Consider the following 19,427-nt stretch of genomic DNA (forward strand, 5'->3'; position numbering starts at 1 on the left):
TAGTGGGAGTGCTGAACAGAGGCAGGGCAGGGGATGGAAAGGGGTCAGGCAGGGAATGGGCAAAAGTCATGGAATCATAGAATCTCAGAATGGTTTGAGTTGGAAGGGACCTTAGAGATCACTTAGCTCCAACCCCCTGCTGTGGGCAGGGACACTTTCCACTAGACCAGGTAACTCCAACCTCACCTTGAACACCTCCAGGGATGGGGCAGCCACAGCTTCTCTGGGTGAAAGGGAATGGAAAAGGGGTCGAGCAGAGGTCAGCAGGAGACAGGGCAGGGACGGGCAGGGACGGGCAGGGGTTGGCAGTGCCTGTCTCTGCCCCCGCAGCAGCGGTGGCCCCTCTGTTCTCTCCCACTCTCTCCCCGGGGCTGTCCCACTCCCATTCCCACTTCACTCCCACTCCCAGCCCCACTCCAGCTGCCCGGGGGGTCGAAGCCCAGGCCCGGCGGCCGGACGCGCTCCCGCACCCGCGGCGGAGGCGAGGTCAGTGCCGTGCCCGTCCCGCAGGCCCCGGGCCCGGCGCGGCTCCTCCCGGGGAGGCGGGACCGCGGCTCCGGCAGCGCCTCGGCGGGCCCCGCGCTCGGCCGCGGCCATGGCGGGGCGGCCCGGGCCGGGCTCGGGGCGGCGGGAGGAGGCGGCGGCGGGCGGGGCCCGGCGCTTCCCGCGGGAGTGCTGCGAGGGGCTGGGCGGCCTGGACTACGGCCAGGTACCGGCGGGCCGCGGGCGGGCGGGAGGGCGGCCCCGGGGAGGGAGCCCGGGGGTGGATCCTGCCCCCCTCCCTTCCTCCCCCCGCCGGTGCCACCGCGGGGCTCGGCGGATCCGCTGGGAATAACCCGCGGGTTGTGCCCGCAGGCGCAGCAGGCCCGGGGCGCTCGGTGCCCGGTGCCCCACGTGCACCCGCTGCCCTCCCCAGCCCGGTTCCGCCCAAGCCACGCTCGGGCCGCGCAGCAAGGACGGCACCGGCACCGCGCAGGAGGCCCGTGATGGTTTACGCAGGTGCCCGTGCAGCTCTTGTTTGGGTGTCTGTGCTGTTCTCAGCCAGGTGCCCGTGCAGCTTTCGTTTGGGTTCCCATGCAGGTCTCACCTGGGTGTCCATGCAGCTCTTGCCCAGGTGCTTGTGCTGCTCTCACCCAGGTGCCTGTGAAGCTCGTTTGGATGCCTGTGCAGCTCTTACCTTGGGTGCCTGTGCAGCTATCACCCATATATGCCCCTGTAGCTCTTGTTTGAATGCCTGTGCAGCTATTACCCATATATGCCCCTGCAGCTCTTGTTTGAATGTCTGTGCAGCTCTCACCCAGGTTCCCATTTATCTCTTACCCAGCTGCCCATTTATCTCTCACCCAGATGCCCATGCAGCTCTCACGTGGGTGCCTGTGCAGCTCCCACCCAGGCACCCATATATCTCTCACTCAGGTGCCCATGTATCTCTCACCTAGGTGCCCATTTATCTCTCACCCAGATACCCATATATCTCTCAGGTGCCCATGTATCTCTCACCGAGGTGCCTGTGCTGCTCCCACCTTCCCTGACTTTGAAGCTGTGGACAAGCGGGCAGTGCCTGCCACGGTCATTGATTCTCGTCGGGGAGGAGGGGGCAAAGTTGAATGTTCTGTGCCTGTTACGTGGCTGTCCCAGCAGCTCGCAGAGACAGCTCATCCCATTAGGGCTCCCCTTTTATCCCGAAAAGCACACACCAGGCACAGGCCAATCTGCCTCCCGCTGGCAGCAGCCGCGAATTTGGTTGTTGAGGAGCAGAAAAGAAGGTGAGTGCAATGTTAACGATGTTGCCAGCCGGGAGTTAGTAGGTCAAGAAGCTTTTGTTCAGCCCGTGCTGGCGGTGTGCTCGGCACCGTACAAAACGAGAGGAAAGAAGCTGTCCTGGTCCTGCAGGATTGCAATTGAAGCAGGATTAGACAGTTCGGCCCCGGTGCCAGCAGCTGTCTGGGTGCTTGGGTTACGGCTTTACAGTTTGAAGGGACAAGGTCTGGTGGGAAAGGGCTGCTTGGGGGTGAAGGGAGGGTAGAGAGGCTGGCAAGTGTGGGAACAGGGGGAGACGGGTCAGGATCAGGCCCTGGGGGCTGTTCTCTCACCAGCACCCTTGTCCCCAGGGCTCAGATGAAGAATCCTGGGGGAGCTGGGCTGGTAGTGGTTTGAAGGAGGCTGTGGACCCCCATAAAGATCCCCCCTTTCCCCGTGGCTGTACAGCCTTTTCTCCTGCACTTTGCACTGTGGGTGGTCATGGCTGGGCAGGAGGCACTTGGAGTGACTGGATGTGCCCTGGGCCAGCACGGGAGCTATTCCCACAGCCTTTTCTTTGGGCTAGGAGCGGTGCTGTGCTTACCAGCCCCTCTCCGTGAATCATACTGTGGCTCTGGTTCTTTCCAAGAACCTTTGAGGAGCCAGTGGGAATTTCTCTCCCGGATGGGCGAGGTGGAGCCGATGCCTTTTCGAGCCATTCTGTCCCCTGGCATCCAAAGGACTTGCAAACACAGCTGTGTTGGGGAAGCAAAAACCTTCCATGTCTCAGTGTTGTCTTTGATTTTGTTTCAAGCGAGGAAAGGGCTTGGGCTGGGCTGTTTTGTCTTTTGTTTTCAAAGTTTTTGGCAAAAAAAAAGGCCCTGACTGTCTTTCATCAAATAGCAGCACAGGGAGAGGGAGTGAGGAGGGAGAAGCAGCATGGCTTACTGCATGTAAAAAATGCTGACAATGTCAGGAGCCATCCTGGGAAAAAAAGCTCTTTCTTATAAGGAGAACAGTGAGTTTTAAGGGTTTTTTGTTGTCATTAAGACAGGAAATTCTTTTGCAGCTTCTTACAATGCAAATGCATCCCCCTCGCTGTGGAAGGGGTTTACATCACTATTCTTTCATGGAAGACAAGTTTAAGGCTGACACAGTTCATTGCTTGGAGTTTCCATGCAGACCAGCATCCCTGGGGCACTTCTCTGTCCGCAGGGACACCGAGGTGCTGTGGACAGTGCTCCCTTTCCTGAAACATACTTGGGTTGGCAGCTGCCCTGTGAGACTTGTGAGACTTTGTGAGCAGCAAAGCGAGAGCAGCAGTGTCATTGCAGTGCCCATGTCCTTCTGGGCACTGCTGTGAGTGTGGGGCTCCCAGAGAGCCCAGTGTCCCTGGGGTTTTTGGGGAATGGCTTGGAAGAGGCCTTCATTCTCCTGCTGGGCTTTGCACCCTGACACAGTGCTTTGCAAGCTGTAACATGTTGCTTTGGGCCATTAGAAGATTCATCCACTCTTGGGGCAGCTGATGGGTTTGATTTGAGGTGAAGTGCCCCATGTTTGGGTGTAATGGCCAGTGTCCCATGGGAACCTGCACTCCAGTAACCATCTCTCCTTCCCCAGGTGGATGTGGCAGCCATGGCACGGCTCTTTGGCTACGTGGATGTGACTGACACTGGCTTCATTGTGGCTGTGCTCTCCATCGTCTTCAACCCACTCTTCTGGAATGTGGTAAGAGCTGCCTGCACTCCAGCTGCTCCTTCACTCTCAGCCTTCCTTTCCCAGCTTCCTTTGGGATGCACTTTTGGAGGAGAAACCTCTTTTGGGGAAGTCTGATGGGCTGAGTGGGGGGAATGGTGCTCAGTTAGACATTAGAGGTGGGTGAGCAAGGAGCTGTGCTGCAGAGTGAGCTCCTGGGGCTGGAGGTGACCATGAGGGATGTCACAGAGGAGGTGAAGGTGGGAGCCAGCACAGGATGCAGCAGGAATTAGGAGCTGAGCTTGGGAGAGGGGGGAGAGCAATCAAACCCGTCCTTCACGCACTGGTCACCACTGGGACTGAGCATAAACAGCATTGACCCCCATCAGGGGGGCTGCACTGCGTACGTTGCCCACTGCTTCCCCTTGAAATACATTGGCAGCTGTTTGTGTGGATGGAAGGAAGGAAAAACACTCAGCCAAAAGTTAACCTGAAAAAAAATTCCTCCTCCACCATGCTGCAAAGCCTGGCAAAGAGCCGCAGGGTTGGCAGCAAGCCAGCCCCAACGGGAGCAGGGTACCTGTGCTCGGGTGGTGTTCGCTGTGTCTGTGGAGGCCACAGTGCTCTGGGAACCATGGCTGGAAGAGTGTCCACTGCCCTGCCACCACTGTGGTTTGCTGCCTCCCTGCAAGAGCAGCAGGAGTCATTGCTGGCCCCTTTTCTGAGCATTGCAGAGCCAATGTGCCAAGCAGGGAGAAGCTTTGGGCAGGCTGGCTGCAGGATGAGGGGACTCTCACCCCACAGCACCCTCAGCAGCACAACTGAAATATGGGGTGAAATGTCCCTGCCAGCACTCATGAGAATGGGATGTCGTTTCAGCCACGATTCCGAAATCTGCCCACCAAACCTCCCGACAGGGATTCTCTCCCTGGAGAATTCTCCTTAAAGAGGCCTTATTTTTCCAGAGGGGGAGGACTCATCTCTCTCTGAGCGTGGGGGCTCTTGAGATTGTCTCACGCTGGGCTTTGGAAAAGCGAGGCTCTCCTGACTGTGAGTCACTTTGGAAACCTCTGTCGGAGCTCTTTGTTGCAGCCTCCCTAATTTTTCATGCAACTCGTTATTAAAAAGTCTCACGGTGTCTGAAATGCGAGCTGGAATATGCCACATTATTTCGACTGCGGAGTCATCATTTAGCATAAAGAATCAATGAACAAGAAGATTCAGGATGTGGTCTCGGGGGGGAGAGACAGGCTCTGGCAAAAAAAACTGCATGAAAGAGAAAGAAAAAAGTACTTTATTAGCATCTGCTGCTACGCCTGCGACTCGTGGGACGCCTGCAGCTTGGGAAATAGCGTTGCTTTTTGGCTCAGGAGTTTGGCTGCTGTTAAAGGACAGGGAAAGCTGATGTAACAGCAGGAAGTTCGTTGCTCCGCGTTGCTGTTGTCCCCTCCCGGTGACTGGAGAGCGGTGCCGTTGGCAGCAGGTGGCACTCCAAGCCAGACGTGCAAGGCTGGGTCTGGGAGCAGGAGGCATCTCGGCGTGGGTTTGAGTGAGCAGCCCGAGCTGGGTGTTGGGGGAAGCTCTGGGGAGGTGAGCGTGGCGTTCCGTGTGTCCCCTGGTGTACCAGGCCGGGTGGATCTCACAGTCCCTGGGCCTCCACACCTCTGTGCTCTGCCCGAGCACCGGAGCATCTCCCTCGAGTTTTCAGTCACAGTGTGTGGCTCACATCAGGCACTTCTGGAAGGCTCTTGCAGGGGATCTGTGGGTACTGCAGCCCTAAACAAGCCCCCAGTGTTGGGTACATTTCAGCAAGAGTGGCCCCAGACATCCCTGATTTTCTCTGACCTGCTTCCTTTACCTCCTCCTCGTCCTTTTTTCCATGTGATCAGTGTCCCCTGCCTGCACCCAACCAGCAGCTCTTTCTTTCCCTACATCCCTGCACAGGCTCCCTCTGTCCCTGGCTATTTGGGTTCCTTCCCAGCAGCTGAGATCTCTTCTGCATCTGAATTACTCTGGGTTTCCAAGAGCTTAAGTGCAAAGACTGGATTTCTGCACAGCGCCAAGCACTCTCTGCTCTCTCTGCTCAATAAGTAATGTGGGACCATGCTCAAAATCCCTCCTGTGCATGAAATTCCTGATTTGGATAGAAATTGGGTGGGGATGGATTGATTTAGTTCAGTGTCTTAATTCCCTGTTTCTGCTGAACTCCAGCCAGGTCTGCCTCTTCCAAAGTTTGGTGCCGGGTTGTCCTTCCTATGCAGTGCCTCTGAATAAATATGTGGTGGGGAAACCCTGGCTCCATGGAGAGGTGCATATCAAGACCTCCAGCACAGCAAGGTGGCCTAGTAAGCACCAGGCATGTTTCTCTGGGACTAAACCTGCAGAGTTTGGGGATGAAGCACGAACTCTGGAGGCTGTGGAGGAGTGTGGCTCCAGAGAAAAACCTGATGCTTGTCAGGTCAATGGATGTACTTTGGCTAAGAGAGCAATTTCAAGGACCAGAGCCTAAGTGGGGCAATTTGCAGACTCCAGCTGGATTATGCTGATGCTCCCTCCTGTTCTCCACAGGGGAGAAAAGCTATTCCAAAAAGGCCTCGGGTCTCCCAGTTTCCACCCTCCTCCCTGTGGGCATGTGTAGGAGGCTACCACGAGTGTCTCTCCAGGGCTGCCCACTGCATTTCCCCAACAAACTCAGGGCTTGCGCCCCTTCTTCTGCTTCCATGTCCTCTGTATATGTTAAAATCCCATCCTTGCCTGGGCAGCCCCCAGGTTATGTTTGCCACAGCACAGCTTGGATGTGTTCCTGCACTATTCTGTGGGGTTTTTTTCCCCCTCTCCTCCTCATGCTGTCTCTGCTTTCCCACCCGCCGTGGCTGTTATGAAAGGAGCTGCTGGGAGCCGTGGTCCTGCATGAGGCAGGAACACAGGTGAGGTCCCAAAAGGCAGCAGTGGAGCTGTTTTGGGAATGAAATCACTTCAAACTCCCCAAGGATGTTCCGTGCAGCTGGGAGACTTGAGGTACTGTGGGGCTGTAGAGGGGCACCCGGCAAGGAGCAGGCACATCTCTGGAGCTGTGCCATAAAACGTTAATGAGGCCAGAGCAGCAGGAACTTCAATAAATCCCATCTGTGTTTGGAAAGCCACAGAACCATGGGAGAAGCTTCCCATCCCTTGGTAACTAAGGAAGGTATTAAATAACAGCTCCTCAGGGACAAATATTTTCAAGTCAGGAGAGGTAGATAACCTGCACACAGGAGGCTTTAAAGAGCTGGCTGAGCCTTTTCACAAGGGGACTTTCCAGAAAGCTGGAAGGTTTCTGTCACTCTCAATAGCAACCAGGCATAGCCATGAGGCCACTAGTCTGACGTCCATCACCACGCAAGTGAGTTTTAAGTGGGAAGTGCATCCATCAGCAATCTTTTCCTGATTTGAGCCTCTTAAAAATTTAGGTCTGGCGTCAGGGACCGATTTAGAAATGGCTCATCTTCAGCTGCCGCCCCAGAGCTCGCTCCTCCCGTCACCTCCGGTCACCCCCTCGAGACACCCGTGTGTCTCACAGGAATCTGCAGGGTGAAACCCCAAATGTCACAGTTAGGAACAGGCTTGGCGTAATTTAGCGTGATTTTAAAGAACACAGACCCCGTCAGACAGCGATTTTATTCTTCAAGGTTGCAGCTTTTCCTGTTCAGGGTAGCAAGATCTCTGTTCTAGACCTCTGTCAAGCGTTTAAGCTGCATGAGGTTTTGATTAAAGAAGTAGTAGCTGCACAGGGACCTGGGCTGACAACGCCTGGCTCCTGATGGATGTGTACCTCTTGGTTCATTTATTTTTAATTTCCCATCCTTTTCTCCTTCTTTGGAGATTGGAGGAATCTGCCAAGTGGGTAAGAAGTGCTTGTGCTGGTGGGGAGGGGAGAGATTGCAGACACTGGCAGCCTGATTTCACCTACCTCTGACCACTTCTTGCTAAACTCGGAGGAAGGTGCCTGGCCCCAAATCTCCCCACGCTGCTGGGAAGCAGCTGGAAGCTCAGAAGTTGCTGGGATTCAGACCTCAGTGAGAACTGAAACTCTGAGTAACCTTTTTAGGACAGGAGAAAAAAGCCTGATGCTGGGGGATTTCAGCAACTCTCACTGCCTGTCTTACAGAAGGGAAGGATTGAGCAGTGGTTTGATGGTGGTGTGTCAGCACCTCACTGGGGAAAGGAAATTGCAGGGTATGGAATAGCTGCATGAGGGCTGAGATGGCAGCAGGGAGTACACCTCAGTTAGCTGAAGTTTACAGCGCTGGGAGATGAATGAGTTGGGGGTAGTTTAATATTTTTTTCTGGCCTTCAAATTCTGTAAGCCTGCGAGATTTTTGTGGGCTCCCACGCAAACCTCTGCCTGCCTGCAGCCGTGGGGGAGAGCAGAAAACAGCCCTCAACCAGCTTCTGGAAAGTGCTTTTAGACCCCATCATAGAAGCCGCGGCACAGTGGCGATGATTATCTGCTTATAACAGATGCTAGATCAATAGCGGGGCTTCAAGCTATGCTGCAAGGCAATTGACTGCAGAAAGTGTTTCTTTATTGGGGTAAAGCTGGGCTTGCAACGAGGCTCAGATTCGCTCTTACATCTCCGGTCTTAAAATGTCACCACCAGCTCTGATGCCTTTCATCCTTTGTGCAGGGAGAGAACGCACATTATTCATAATTGGACTCTCTACCAGGCAGCAATAGCCGTTTTCATTTCCTACAATGGCTGAGAAAGAGTGAGGATTAGCCTTTTTTTTTTTTTTCTGTCTCCCAAACAGCATTTAGTGGCAATTTTATTCCAAGTGACTTGGTAACGCTTTCACTCAGGCAGCGAGGGCTTCGCGTGTGGTTCGCGGATGGCATCGATTCTCCAGCTGTCTTATAACAGAGCAAGTCCTGGCTGGGTGTGTAACACCACCAGCCCTGTTTGTCTCCTAAATTTAGCTTTTCCAGTGTGTTGACACTGCTGTGAGCCACATAACAAGCACCAAAACTGGGTCGCACCCTCCAGTGTGCCGGCTGGAGTGGCACAATTAGGAGCACTGGCACCTCGAGGGAGAGCCACATCCTTCGTCCCAGCACTGCTTCCCGCAGCCTCCCATCTGGAGGTGGTGATGTTTTCATCTAAATCTTCTTGAAGAAGTTGTGCAATATATTTTTATGATGTCCTTGCAGGCTGAGCTGCCTGAGGTGGAGGAAATCGTGGAGCCCAGCCTGGCCAGGCAGCTGTGAGCTGAGATGCTTCATCTGTGTGTTGAGCCAGGCCCTTGGGACTCTAGGCAAGGTGGTGGCAATCATTCCAACAGCTGCCCACCCACTGTGCACAGATACCTGCCAAGACAGGCTGTGCTTGGTCAGCTGAGCTGTTTCTGTGCCTATTCCTAGCATGAATTTGGGATCCAGCTGGTGTGCGACGTGCCTGCTCAGCATTTCTCAAAACCAAGGTCAGAATCTGTCTCTCACCTCACAGCTGACCCGAAAAGCAACCTCCTTTTTTTAGCATCTGCAGAATGCTTCTCTGAAAACCCAGGGTCTTTGTTGTATATACTGGACTTCTCTTGTTTATTGTTTTAAAAATAAACTACAGGCTGCTGGCAGCCCTGCTGGAGTAGCTCAGCACACGTACACAAAAGATGAAAAAAATTTATTTAAGCCAAGAGTCTTGTTTCCATATGCATCAGAGGATTACCTGTAGACCCTGGAAGCTGGAAGAGGCCCTTTCTTCTCTATCTCATGCTATCCCTATCCTGCTATCCTGCTGCTAAACCCTTTCACCTGCTGATGAGGTGCTGATCAGAGATATTAGTCTATGAAATGGCAAGTCTGTGACCACCTGCTTCTCACGGGACAAGGCAAAAAATGCAGCTGGAGGCAAAAAAGAAAGTTATATGATCTACCCAGACCAGGAGGCATGGAAGATATTGGGTCCTCCCACGTGGTCCTGGGCTTTGGCAGTGTTTGTATAGCAGGGAGCTGCTGGATCCCTGAGGGGAGAAGCCCACTGCCATCCCTGGGACATCAGCAATCCGGGGGCTGGACAGGGACTTCCCGTGTTGTGTGCCTGCCACAGTCACAGACGTGAGCCGGCTGTTCTCCAGCTGTGCCGTGGCACAGACTGTTTTGCAGAAGCCTACCCAGTTCCCAGAAGGATGGGATCTCCCAAAATAGGCTGTCTTGACGAAGAAATGCAGAGACATGCAGTCTGCTGGGTGCTCCTGGGAGGTTATTCCTGTAAGCCCCGCTGCCGCGCTCCCGTCACAATGCAGTTGGATCTACTGCACATCTGGAGACTCATGTGGAGGGAGACATTGGGGTTTCATGGATCCAGCTTGTAGCAGGGTGATGGCACACAGGTTTGGCACCCCAAAGAAAATGCCACCTCATTTTCTCTATTTCCCCCCTCCATGAACTCTGAGGTGACACTCTCCTCCAGTTGCTTACATGGCAGCAGCAAATGGGTAGAAAGGTAGATTAGTAAATCAGTAAAGCAAAACCCTCCTTCTCTTTTCCGCCTATATGATGTCCCCAATGACAAGAGCAGCTGGAAATGGTTCTTGGCAGGAGCATCCCACATCCCTGCTCTCCTGAGTGTGAAACAAGATAGTTCAGCACTCTGATCACAGCAGCGCTTGTTGGAGGCTGGTTCTTAGTAAATATTGGGAGCCTCATCTCTGTTAAAGCAAATAAGTATGTGCAGCCCCCTGGGCTGCCTTATATTGCCCTTTCTAAGGCTTTAAAACCCCTGTATCCCAAACCAAGGGAAGGGCTGTGGAGCCACTGCCTGATTTTCCTTTTTCCTGCCAAGCCATCTGAACTTCTGTGCTTGCTCCCATGCAGGAATGAGGGGTGACTTTCTTAGGAAATTAAAAATTTGGTTACCAGAAAAGCTGGAAACCCCAGGCCTGTCTGTGCATCTGCAGGTGGCTTCATCAAACTCCCCTGATCTCCCAGCAGATGTTAGTGTCAGGGAGAGGAAGGCTGGTGGGAGCTCTTGATTTTCCCGTACATCATGGAAATTGTGACCCACTGTGGTACAGTATCTACTCATCTGGATTGGACAATATCTTGTTTGGCTTTTTTTCCTTGTAGAACCTTTTTTGTTCCCTCTCTTTACTCCCCCAGAGCAAGGATGATGCGGCCATGGGCTTGTTCTGCGGGTTGGGATGTGCAAGCTGCTGCTTTGTCTGGCTGAAGGGTTTTCACTCGCTGTCTGTGTAGGCACATTAATTTTTGGTGTGCTTTGGAGAAGAAAAAGGCTATGAACAGCTCACACCCCTGAAGAGGGTGAAATAGAGATGGGTTTTAGCAATTTTCTGTGCTTTTGGCTGTTGTGGGGAAGCCTGGCCGTCAGGGCTCCCAGAACACCTTCGTCACCTCCTTTGTGCGGTGGGAGGTTTGCTCGTTATCTGGTTTCTGCTTCGCTTATAAAAGAAGCTGTAATTGTAGCAGATCCTTGCCATAAAAGCACAAAGACATTTTAAGGGAAGGAAAGTGTGCGTGCAGCTTTTATGATCCTTTACAGTACTCCTTCTGCCCACTTTTCTCACCTCCTGCCCTTTGTCCAGCATCATCTCTGTGCCTGCCTGCTGTTCAGCACGACCCCCTCTGGCTCGAACCTCTTCTTTGCTATAGAAATGCCCCTCTAAGATAGAAAGCACCCTCCTCGTCAGTCTTCTTGGGTTAAGAGAAGACAGACTCCCAAATGCCCCCACGTAGCCAGGTGTTCCAGTTCCTGCCTCTTTCCTCAGAACTGTGAGCCCAAAGATCATCTACTGTGAGCCCAACAGCAGATGCTCAATCTGCAAAATCTCAGGGAGGACTTTGAACTGGGGAAAAGAACCTTTCCATCTGTCTGTGGCTGCAGTGTACACCCATTAACAGGACTGAAGTAATACCAAATCAGATCACCTTGAGGCACGCATGCTTGTTCCTATAAAAAAACCAGAATGACCTCAGACGAGATACAGTATTTTTAACTATGAAGCATTCCTACTAAGTGCCTTTTCCTGTTTATTTTTACCAGGACATTGTTGTAATGACTGCAGACTTACTCATTTCATTCCCAAGGCTGGAGAGCAGCAATGAATTCGTTTCATTTCGAGATTTTGTTGTACAATCATTTTCCAGAGATTGATGTTCTCAGAAACCAAAGCGAGTGCATTGCCCAAACCAGGAACATTGCTTTGCTTCCTGTAGCCATTAAGCTTTGGTACCTGCTGCAGATGCGAGAGGATCATAGCTGAAAGGACTTGCTCAGCCTCCTTCATCCACCTCTGTGTAAGGACTCTGGTAGAAATTTGTGGAGCAAAGGACCGTGAGAGGGTTTGAGCACTGGATGCAGGGCTTGTGTCTGCATCCCTGGGTTGGGCTTTGAGGCTGCAGAAGGGAGAAGGAGCTCCCCTGGGCCGTAGATCACAGGGTCTGAAGATGACTGTTCACCTGGCTTTTGGGTTATGTTTCTTGCACTGAACAGCTACAATGGGGCACGTGGTTACACCCACCCACACCCGGAGGAACCCCAGCACCAACCCCAGCAAGGCCGAGGGGTTCGGTGGTTGTATTTAACCCTTCAGGTTGTTGTTACTTGTTGTGCCTCACGGGTTGAACATCTCATCCCCGAGCAGAGGGGAACAGTGCGCGGCTGCCGCGTTACATAAAGATCACATTGTCCCTCTCTATTGTTGGCCGCCCAGACGGCAGCAGCATCGCAAACATGCGTGTCCTCAGTGCCGTGGGAAATGTTCCCAGGGGTGGCTTAACACAGAGTGTGGAACGTGATATGACGAGCAGGGAGAGGACAGGAGGCCCTCCAGCCGAAATCAGTGCTTGCCGAGCGCAGCCAGTGCAACCAATACCTCTTTTCCAGTGAACTCTCACTACTCTGCGAAGGGGTATTAGATTTCTCTTGCATTTTGTGCTCTGTGAGGCATATTTATTTTCTTCTCTCCCCCCCCTTCCCCGTCCCCCTCCTGTCACAGCTCCTGCGGGAGCCATGAGCGGGTACACTCTGTCCAGAGGATGGGTGTGTTGGGAGTCCTTATTAGCAGACTTATTCCAGAGAATTAAACCCTAATTTCACAAAAGGGCAGCAAGAGAGCGCCTGCAGCTCTGGGAGAAGCTGAGCTTTGTGTGTTGTTTGCAAATGGCACAAGAAGTCCTGGTCTGAGCCTGCTGGTCCTGGTCACTGGGGTATTGTGACCAAAAGAATAATTGTGTTTCTTTACTTCTTAAAAAAAAATTACAAAGTGGTGTACAAGGAAACCGGCCATGCCTCCTCTGCTGTGCTGTCACTTGTGCCTCCACTTGTTTTCGGTCTCAGGGCTTTAAAATGTTCCTAATCCTCTTCCACTTCATCTTTTTACAACCCTGCTGCAAAATGTGCCTCTGCGACACCTGTCATTGTTTCTCCCTGAATTAATAGTTGTGTGTAATTGTGACCTGCCACAGGATGCTGTCTTGCTCTGTCAAAAAGAGAGATGCTAATGAAGAACATTGGGTACCACATTACGGGAGAGCAAGGCTCGACTCGCGGGGATGTGGGACATGTACTTGCCGTACTGTTATTGCCAGCCTGGGCAGAAATGGTATTTCTGTCTCTCATCAGTCACTGGCTAATGATTGTAATTTTTACTTGCTGAGAAACTCTGGATATAATGGACTTCATTAACAGATACATGAGATGCTACCAGACCTGCATTAGGGGGAGAGAGGAAGAAAACAACCCCTGCGTGGAGGAAATTTTATTATTTATCTGTAGCAGTAGAAGTGATGCAGAATTAGTGTGGGATTCGGCGGTGTGGCTAATGAGCTGGGCTGAGCTGGAATCCAAGCAAACCTATTAATGTGAGCAAACTGCAAAGATGATGCCCAGGCCTGAAAACCCTCAAATCCAACACGAGATCCAAGCAGTGTCTGGGATGGCTTGGCTGCTTTATCTTTCTCTGCATAGGTCCGGGTGGTTGCTGTCGTGTTTGTGTCTTGAGAGGCTGCTGTTTGCTGTCACCCCCCCTCAGCCTTTCTCCTTCCCCTTCTCTCCTGCCAGCTCCTTCTTACTCATACACTGGGTGAATTGGAGCTCCTGATTTAATCTTTAAGACAACAGAGCCAAAGTATTTGCACTCCCATGGGCCACAGCTGCTTGAATAATTGCCCGAGTTGAAACATTGCGGTTCAGCCCCAGTTTTCAGTTGCAGGCAGTGGCACATCTGCAGGTCCAGCTGATTGGGGTCACGGTGACAGAGCTGAGTGCTCACGCTGGTACCCAGGCATGTATCTGCAACTAAATACAGGCCATACAGGAGAGGAAAAAGCACCTGATTTAGCTGACATCTGCAGTATAGCTTTATATTCATTGCAATGAATCAGAGGCTGAAAGAAATGTCAGAGTCGTTAGATGACCTCAATCTCCTTTTACCTGGAACCTGTGAAGGCTTGTCTCAGTTCGGGAACAGGGTATTCTTACATAGGATACACTTGCTGAAGATTGACCATTTTCATTCCAGCTAGAATAACTGGTTTTTAATCAGGCTGACCTTATTTGCAACAGCAATAGTGATTTGAACTAGAGGTTTGCAGCAACGTTGGAAAGCTTTGAAGAGCAGAATAGATGCCTCGTGACACAGATAAAGCTTTATCCCCACATTTAAAACCAAATCCAAGGCACTGAGGAGAATTCAGAGGGACTTGACCTAAGCACTGTGATCCATTGGGATCCGGGGCCTAATTTGGAAATAACGCAATGGAACGGAGGCGAGAAAATAAAAGGGGAGTCTTAAAAAAAGGAGAGACGTTTGTCTTGTAATGTGGCATTTGTACTGAGTGCTTGCTGACAGTGTGGTGCAGCAAAGAGCTTGTCTTCCTAAATCGATGCCAGTTCAAACATCGTCAGTGCTATTGTCGGATCGCTTTGTTTGGAAGTGGGTCTGTTGGGTAGACAGCCTGTTTTGGTGAAGCAGCTGTGTAGAAAACTTCAGACACTTCCCCAGCTTTGCTTTTTTTAGGGTTGCATGAGTACGAGCAACAAGGGAAAAAAATAAGCAAATACAGGATGTGAGATGGATCTGAATGTTCTCAGTCACTCGAGACCAACACACACCTTGGCTTCTGGTTGGTTTGGGAAGGTGCCTGCTACCGGCTGCCTGAGCAAAATCCGATCTGTTTCACCCAGGGAAAATGCTCCCAGCTTCAGAAAAATGTATGAAAATACGAGGTTTGTGGTTTTCTGGATGGGAACTGTGTGCAATGGGAAGCTGAGCGTGGGCCAAGTCATCTGGGCATGGAAGATGAAAAGAAATCCGGCAAAATGCTTCACCGTCCTGCTCATGAGATGCTCATCTGGCAGCACTTACTTTCCCTCTGGGCTCCGGCAGAGCCCCAGATACTTATGTAGGGGCAACCTCTGCCTTTCCCTAATCTCAGGAGATTATTTTATTTGGTTGTATTCATGGTTTAGAGGAGCTGGGTGTGTCCCAGCTGCTCCCCATTCCCTCATGCAGCCCCTGAGTCCCTCCCACTGCTTGGCCATCCCCACCACATCCCAGGCCGGGACTGGAAAGATCCTTCCCTATCCCGTGCTGCGCTCTGGAGAAATCATTATTTCACAAATATTTTTTCCATGGGATTTTTTGGCCAGGAGAGTTGGTTTGGGCCTGATTCCCTGTGGCTGGAGCTCATCACCCTTTCCCTTCACTCTCGGGGAGCTGCTTATAAAGGCTCCCCATGCCCACTCTCAAAATTAATTAACACAGCTCATTCTGGCTTATTGAAATCACCTGCCTTCAGCTTCCAGCACTTTGGACATAAATCATGAGCTCTTTGCTTTGAGGAGAAACTGTTCAGATTTTGTGTTGGAAATTGCTAGCAAATGCAGCCCATATTCTGTGTCATTTTTGTTTTTATTGAAGAGGAGAGGATGTGGCTCATGGAACATCCATGGACCTGGGCTGCCTTGGCATACGCTAAGCAGGGGCTTGTTTTCGTTGCAGCCTGCTGATGAGATCCTACTTTGACAAATCACATAAACACTATTAGAGAAATGAAATTTTTTATCTAACTGTTTATCATGAGTGGATTCAAGGTAAAGGCTCATATGGAGGTAATCTCAAGGGATAACTTTGAGGTAAAGCGTACCTAGTCCTTATGAAACCCTTATCTGTTTACCTGCCAGCTTGTTTTGTTTCCCCAACTCAAGGCTGTTAGCTGGGGTGACCTGTGCCGTTTCAGTCCAATTACTTTCACTGGAGATGGATGCAGGGGGGGGTATTTTTTTAGGCTAAACCTAGTGGAGGCAGGCTGGGTTTCTGTAATATCTTTCCACTTTTAAAGAAGTGGAGTCACTTTACTCTTCTCCCTGTGTCAAAGTGCTCAGACTGGACCCTGTTGACCCCCTTGGCAGCAGCATTCATTGGAAAAGAGTCACTAGAAGAGGCACTCCAGCTTGTGTTTCATCCCCTTAACTTGCTGGTTTGCGTGATGGGCTTTAAAGGCAGTGAGGTTTGTCACCCTGGTTTGTCTCAGCACTGCAGCTCCACAGCCAGTCCCTTGGTTTTGGAGAGGAGCTTGCCCTGCTTTCTGCTTGTAGCTAGTTCTCTTCTTCAGCCCCTAGGATGTTCTCCATTTTTTTGAAGCACTTTGTGTGTTCCAAACCAACTGTTCCACTGTGAGAGCCTGCAAACGTGTGGCTTTTCCCTCTCTGTCACCTGGGTGTGCAGCCCCACCGCTCCAGCTGGCTGTTCCACACCGCAGTGTCCTTGTGCAGCCAGTCCACACACCGCCTTGTCTCTCCAAAACCCTGCTCCTGTTTCTTTTGGCTGGAATGAACAACAAACGCCCCATCCAGAGCCCGTGAAAGGCAATGGAAAAATCTTCCTTGCGTCAAATCGACGCTTTCCTTTCCAAACTGAAAGCCCTTGGCAGACACGGATGAGCTAAGCCTTGCTGCTCGGCAGCTGTTACTGCCATGCACCAGTGGGGAAATGGGAGAGGGGAAAAACGAGCTGGTATAGTATCCTGGGGAGACCTTTTGTGGCTGAGCTGGCCCATCCCCATCTCTTGGGACAACCTGTGAGGTCTCTGCCCTCAAAGCCTCTGCCCAGAGCCTCCAGTCTCTGCCAGGAGTCCCTGCCCTGCTCTGGCTCCTCGTGCATGGGCACAGGCTGTCACCTGTTGTCCCCAGCGCCTCTTGCTCATCATCAAACCATCTCTGGGTGCATCTTTTCCTTGGGCATTACGATGAAAAAGCCTTTACAAGCTGCGTGGGCACAGTCTCTGACCTGCTTTGCCTCACAGTCCACGTGAAACTGTGGTAAGACGGTGCCTGTCTCTTCTCATATCACTTTAGTGTTTTAATTGCATGAACTGGAAGCTGCTGCTCCAGTACTTGGTGGGGGAACTTCGCAGAGCTTTAATCACTTGCTAAAAAGCTTTCAGGCTGCATTACCATCTCATGGCTCTCTGTAATGGAGAGTCTGTGCCCTGAGAAACCTTCAGAGAAATAACTCAGTCTCTGGATCAGGTAGTCCAGAGCTGCTGCAGTTTTTCCTGGTGCAGGCAGGAAGCAGCTAAACGAAGTGGAGCCCATTGGGGTGCTGACAGGAGCTGACAGCCTGTGACCACCTCCCTCTGGGCACTGTGCTGGCAGGAGGGACTTGTAGTCTCATGGTGGTCTCGTGGTCACCCCACGTGCCAGCCTCTCCTCCTGGAAAGTGTGCAGTTGGGAGAGCTCAGCCTGCAGCTCTGCAATGTTGGTTTTCCATGATTTAGTGCTTGCCCTGTGACACCCACTTCCAGCCAGGCCTGGAGCCAGTGCCCACCTCACCTGTGCCTTGTGGATGCATCCTGTGCCACGGGCTGTGCTGGGAATAATGGGGGTGAGCAGCAAGGGACTGCAAGCAGTGCTGTGGCAGGTCAGAGGGATGGGTGGGATGAGGGCTTTGGGTAGGCTGGGGGACAGCTCACATGGGCAGAGGTGATGCTGCCATCCTGCCAAAGGGATTGCAAGTGATGGCATGTGGGTTAAAGACTGCTGAATAATCTGCTGGCCCAAGTGGAGAAGCACAGCTGAGAACTGGTGGTTCATAGTATAGGAGAGCTGGTGGATGAGGGATGCTGGAGGGACTGGCCTGCTAAAGGCTGGAGGAGGGAAGACACCATAGTGTGCCCTGTGTTGGAAGTCACTGAGCAGCAATGTGGGTGCATGGTGGTCACCACAGCCCAGCACACCATTACCTGTCTGCCAGGCCCTGCCCATGGGCTGGGTTTAAAGCCCTTGTAGGTTTAGGACCCCTTCCCAGGGCCATGTTTCCATCTGGGGCTGGCCTGGTGCTCCTGGGCAGCACGGGGAAGGCAGTTCTGTGCTTTGTATCGCCAGCACTGCTGCGCCGGGAACGTGACTGCAGGGAGGTGACGGCTAATTGCTGCAGCGAGTCAAGGACTGTTTAAGCAGCTAATTAATTCCTCCTAATCAGCCCTTGATCTGTTGAAAACTGCATGGCATTATCTCCTCTGCTGCAACACCTTGATAATTCCTGTCTGAATGGCCTTCACGGAGAACATATTTAAATAAACTCAATAGAGATTTCAGACAGATAGCAACTATAATTACCAGCTTGTACAAATTAAAACCGTGGTTTGTTCTGTTCTTTTTCTCCTGCCTTCGCTGCCCAGAGCTTCTACTAATCATGTTCCTGCTGCCAGTGGCACGCCAGTCCCCCGGGCATTTTCTGCACATGCCTTCGGAAAGCCTGTGCCGGTGCCTGGTGCCGGAGTGTGCCGATGTTTCGGACGAGCCTGCACATGGGCACATGCCAGCCTTGGCTGGTGTTTTTCCTGTGCTAGGGGCTCACTGCTGTGCAGGGGAGCTGCAGGAGCAGCCCCCCCACCCCCCTCAGGGTTGCCATGCGCTATCCTCCCCAGGACCAGTCCTGCAGTTTCCCCACCACCACCCCGTCTCTCCTAAGGTTTGCAACCTCCTGGAAATAGAGAGTTTTTCTCACCTGGGAGGGGCACAGGCACTCAGACGTTGGCCTTCAGTGGCCACAGGAGCCCAGGCTGGAGCTTTCAGTCATGGTGTTCAACTGTAGGTGCTGTAGGTGCTTCCCTACATCACTTTGGCAATGGATTGCCTGCACTGAGCACTGCTGGCTGCAGCAGGGCTTGAGCACACTTCATTAGGAGGGGTAAGGTCAGGCCACACTCATTTCCTTCATGGTCACTTGGGACAGCCAGAAAGGCTGGCTCCTCTGGCATTTGGCAAAGGTCAGCCAGCCCTGGTGCTTGCATTTCCATTCCAGCTCACTCTGCTTCCCTGCCTGCTCCTGGGAGCACCAGAGCCATGGTCTGGATGCTCAGGTCTATCTTTTAGATAGCAGAGAGAAGAGAATGTTGCTATGCTTTAATGAGGGATTACAGCGAATCAGAAAGCAAAAATGGGTTTTTAATGACAGGAACAGGTCGGTGCCTCTGGTCCTGGTAGGTGAAATCAGGGTAATTTCAAGTTTCCTGCCCATTCAGCGGGTTGCGAGCCAACTGGGGCACATCTTCCCCCGCGGGAGGTGCTCTCTGACCCATACTTGGACAACGAATATTTTTATGCCAACAATTTGACCAGGGCTGGAGCATCCCTAGAAGTGCACAGAGCATCTCCCCAGATAGACCCAGGATTTTGCAAGATGTGGACACATCCCCTCTACCCTGCTCCTGGGAGAGCTGGGAAGCAGGCACTGGCCTTAACCCTTCAGTGCCTCAGTTTTCCTTGGTTGAAGGGAGCTGCTAATCCATCCCAGCCTCCCAGCAAGGCTAAATTCACTAGCTGCTGCTCGGTTTTCTTCGGATGCCATGGCAATAGGGCAGTGTGAGGACATAAAATGACTGATTTGCATCGAGATGCAAAATGTCCCTTTGTCCTGAACCTTTGGGTTATCTGGTTTCGTTGCCCATTTCTGGGGTGAGCCAGATATAGCAGTGGAATCACATGGAAGAG

At 52.1% G+C, this 19,427-nt stretch overlaps 1 protein-coding gene across 2 annotated transcripts in view; it reads left to right on the forward strand.

Moving 5' to 3' along the window:
• Positions 1-634: 634 nt before the first annotated feature.
• Positions 635-19,427, forward strand: part of PEMT (phosphatidylethanolamine N-methyltransferase) — a 41,378-nt gene continuing 22,585 nt past the window's right edge. Inside the window, exons 1-2 of one of the 2 annotated variants that reach the window (XM_017823268.1) lie at positions 635-709; positions 3,361-3,468. In XM_017823268.1, coding sequence (XP_017678757.1) covers positions 3,376-3,468 — 93 coding nt within the window. In that variant the 5' untranslated portion in view covers positions 635-709; positions 3,361-3,375. Of the gene's footprint in view, positions 710-1,580; positions 1,767-3,360; positions 3,469-19,427 lie in introns of those variants that run through there. The other variant, XM_017823269.1, reaches the window with a different exon arrangement.

The sequence above is a fragment of the Lepidothrix coronata genome, unplaced genomic scaffold, assembly GCF_001604755.1.
Source record: "Lepidothrix coronata isolate B3197 unplaced genomic scaffold, Lepidothrix_coronata-1.0 Scaffold101, whole genome shotgun sequence".
Classification (NCBI taxonomy): Eukaryota; Metazoa; Chordata; class Aves; order Passeriformes; family Pipridae; genus Lepidothrix; species Lepidothrix coronata.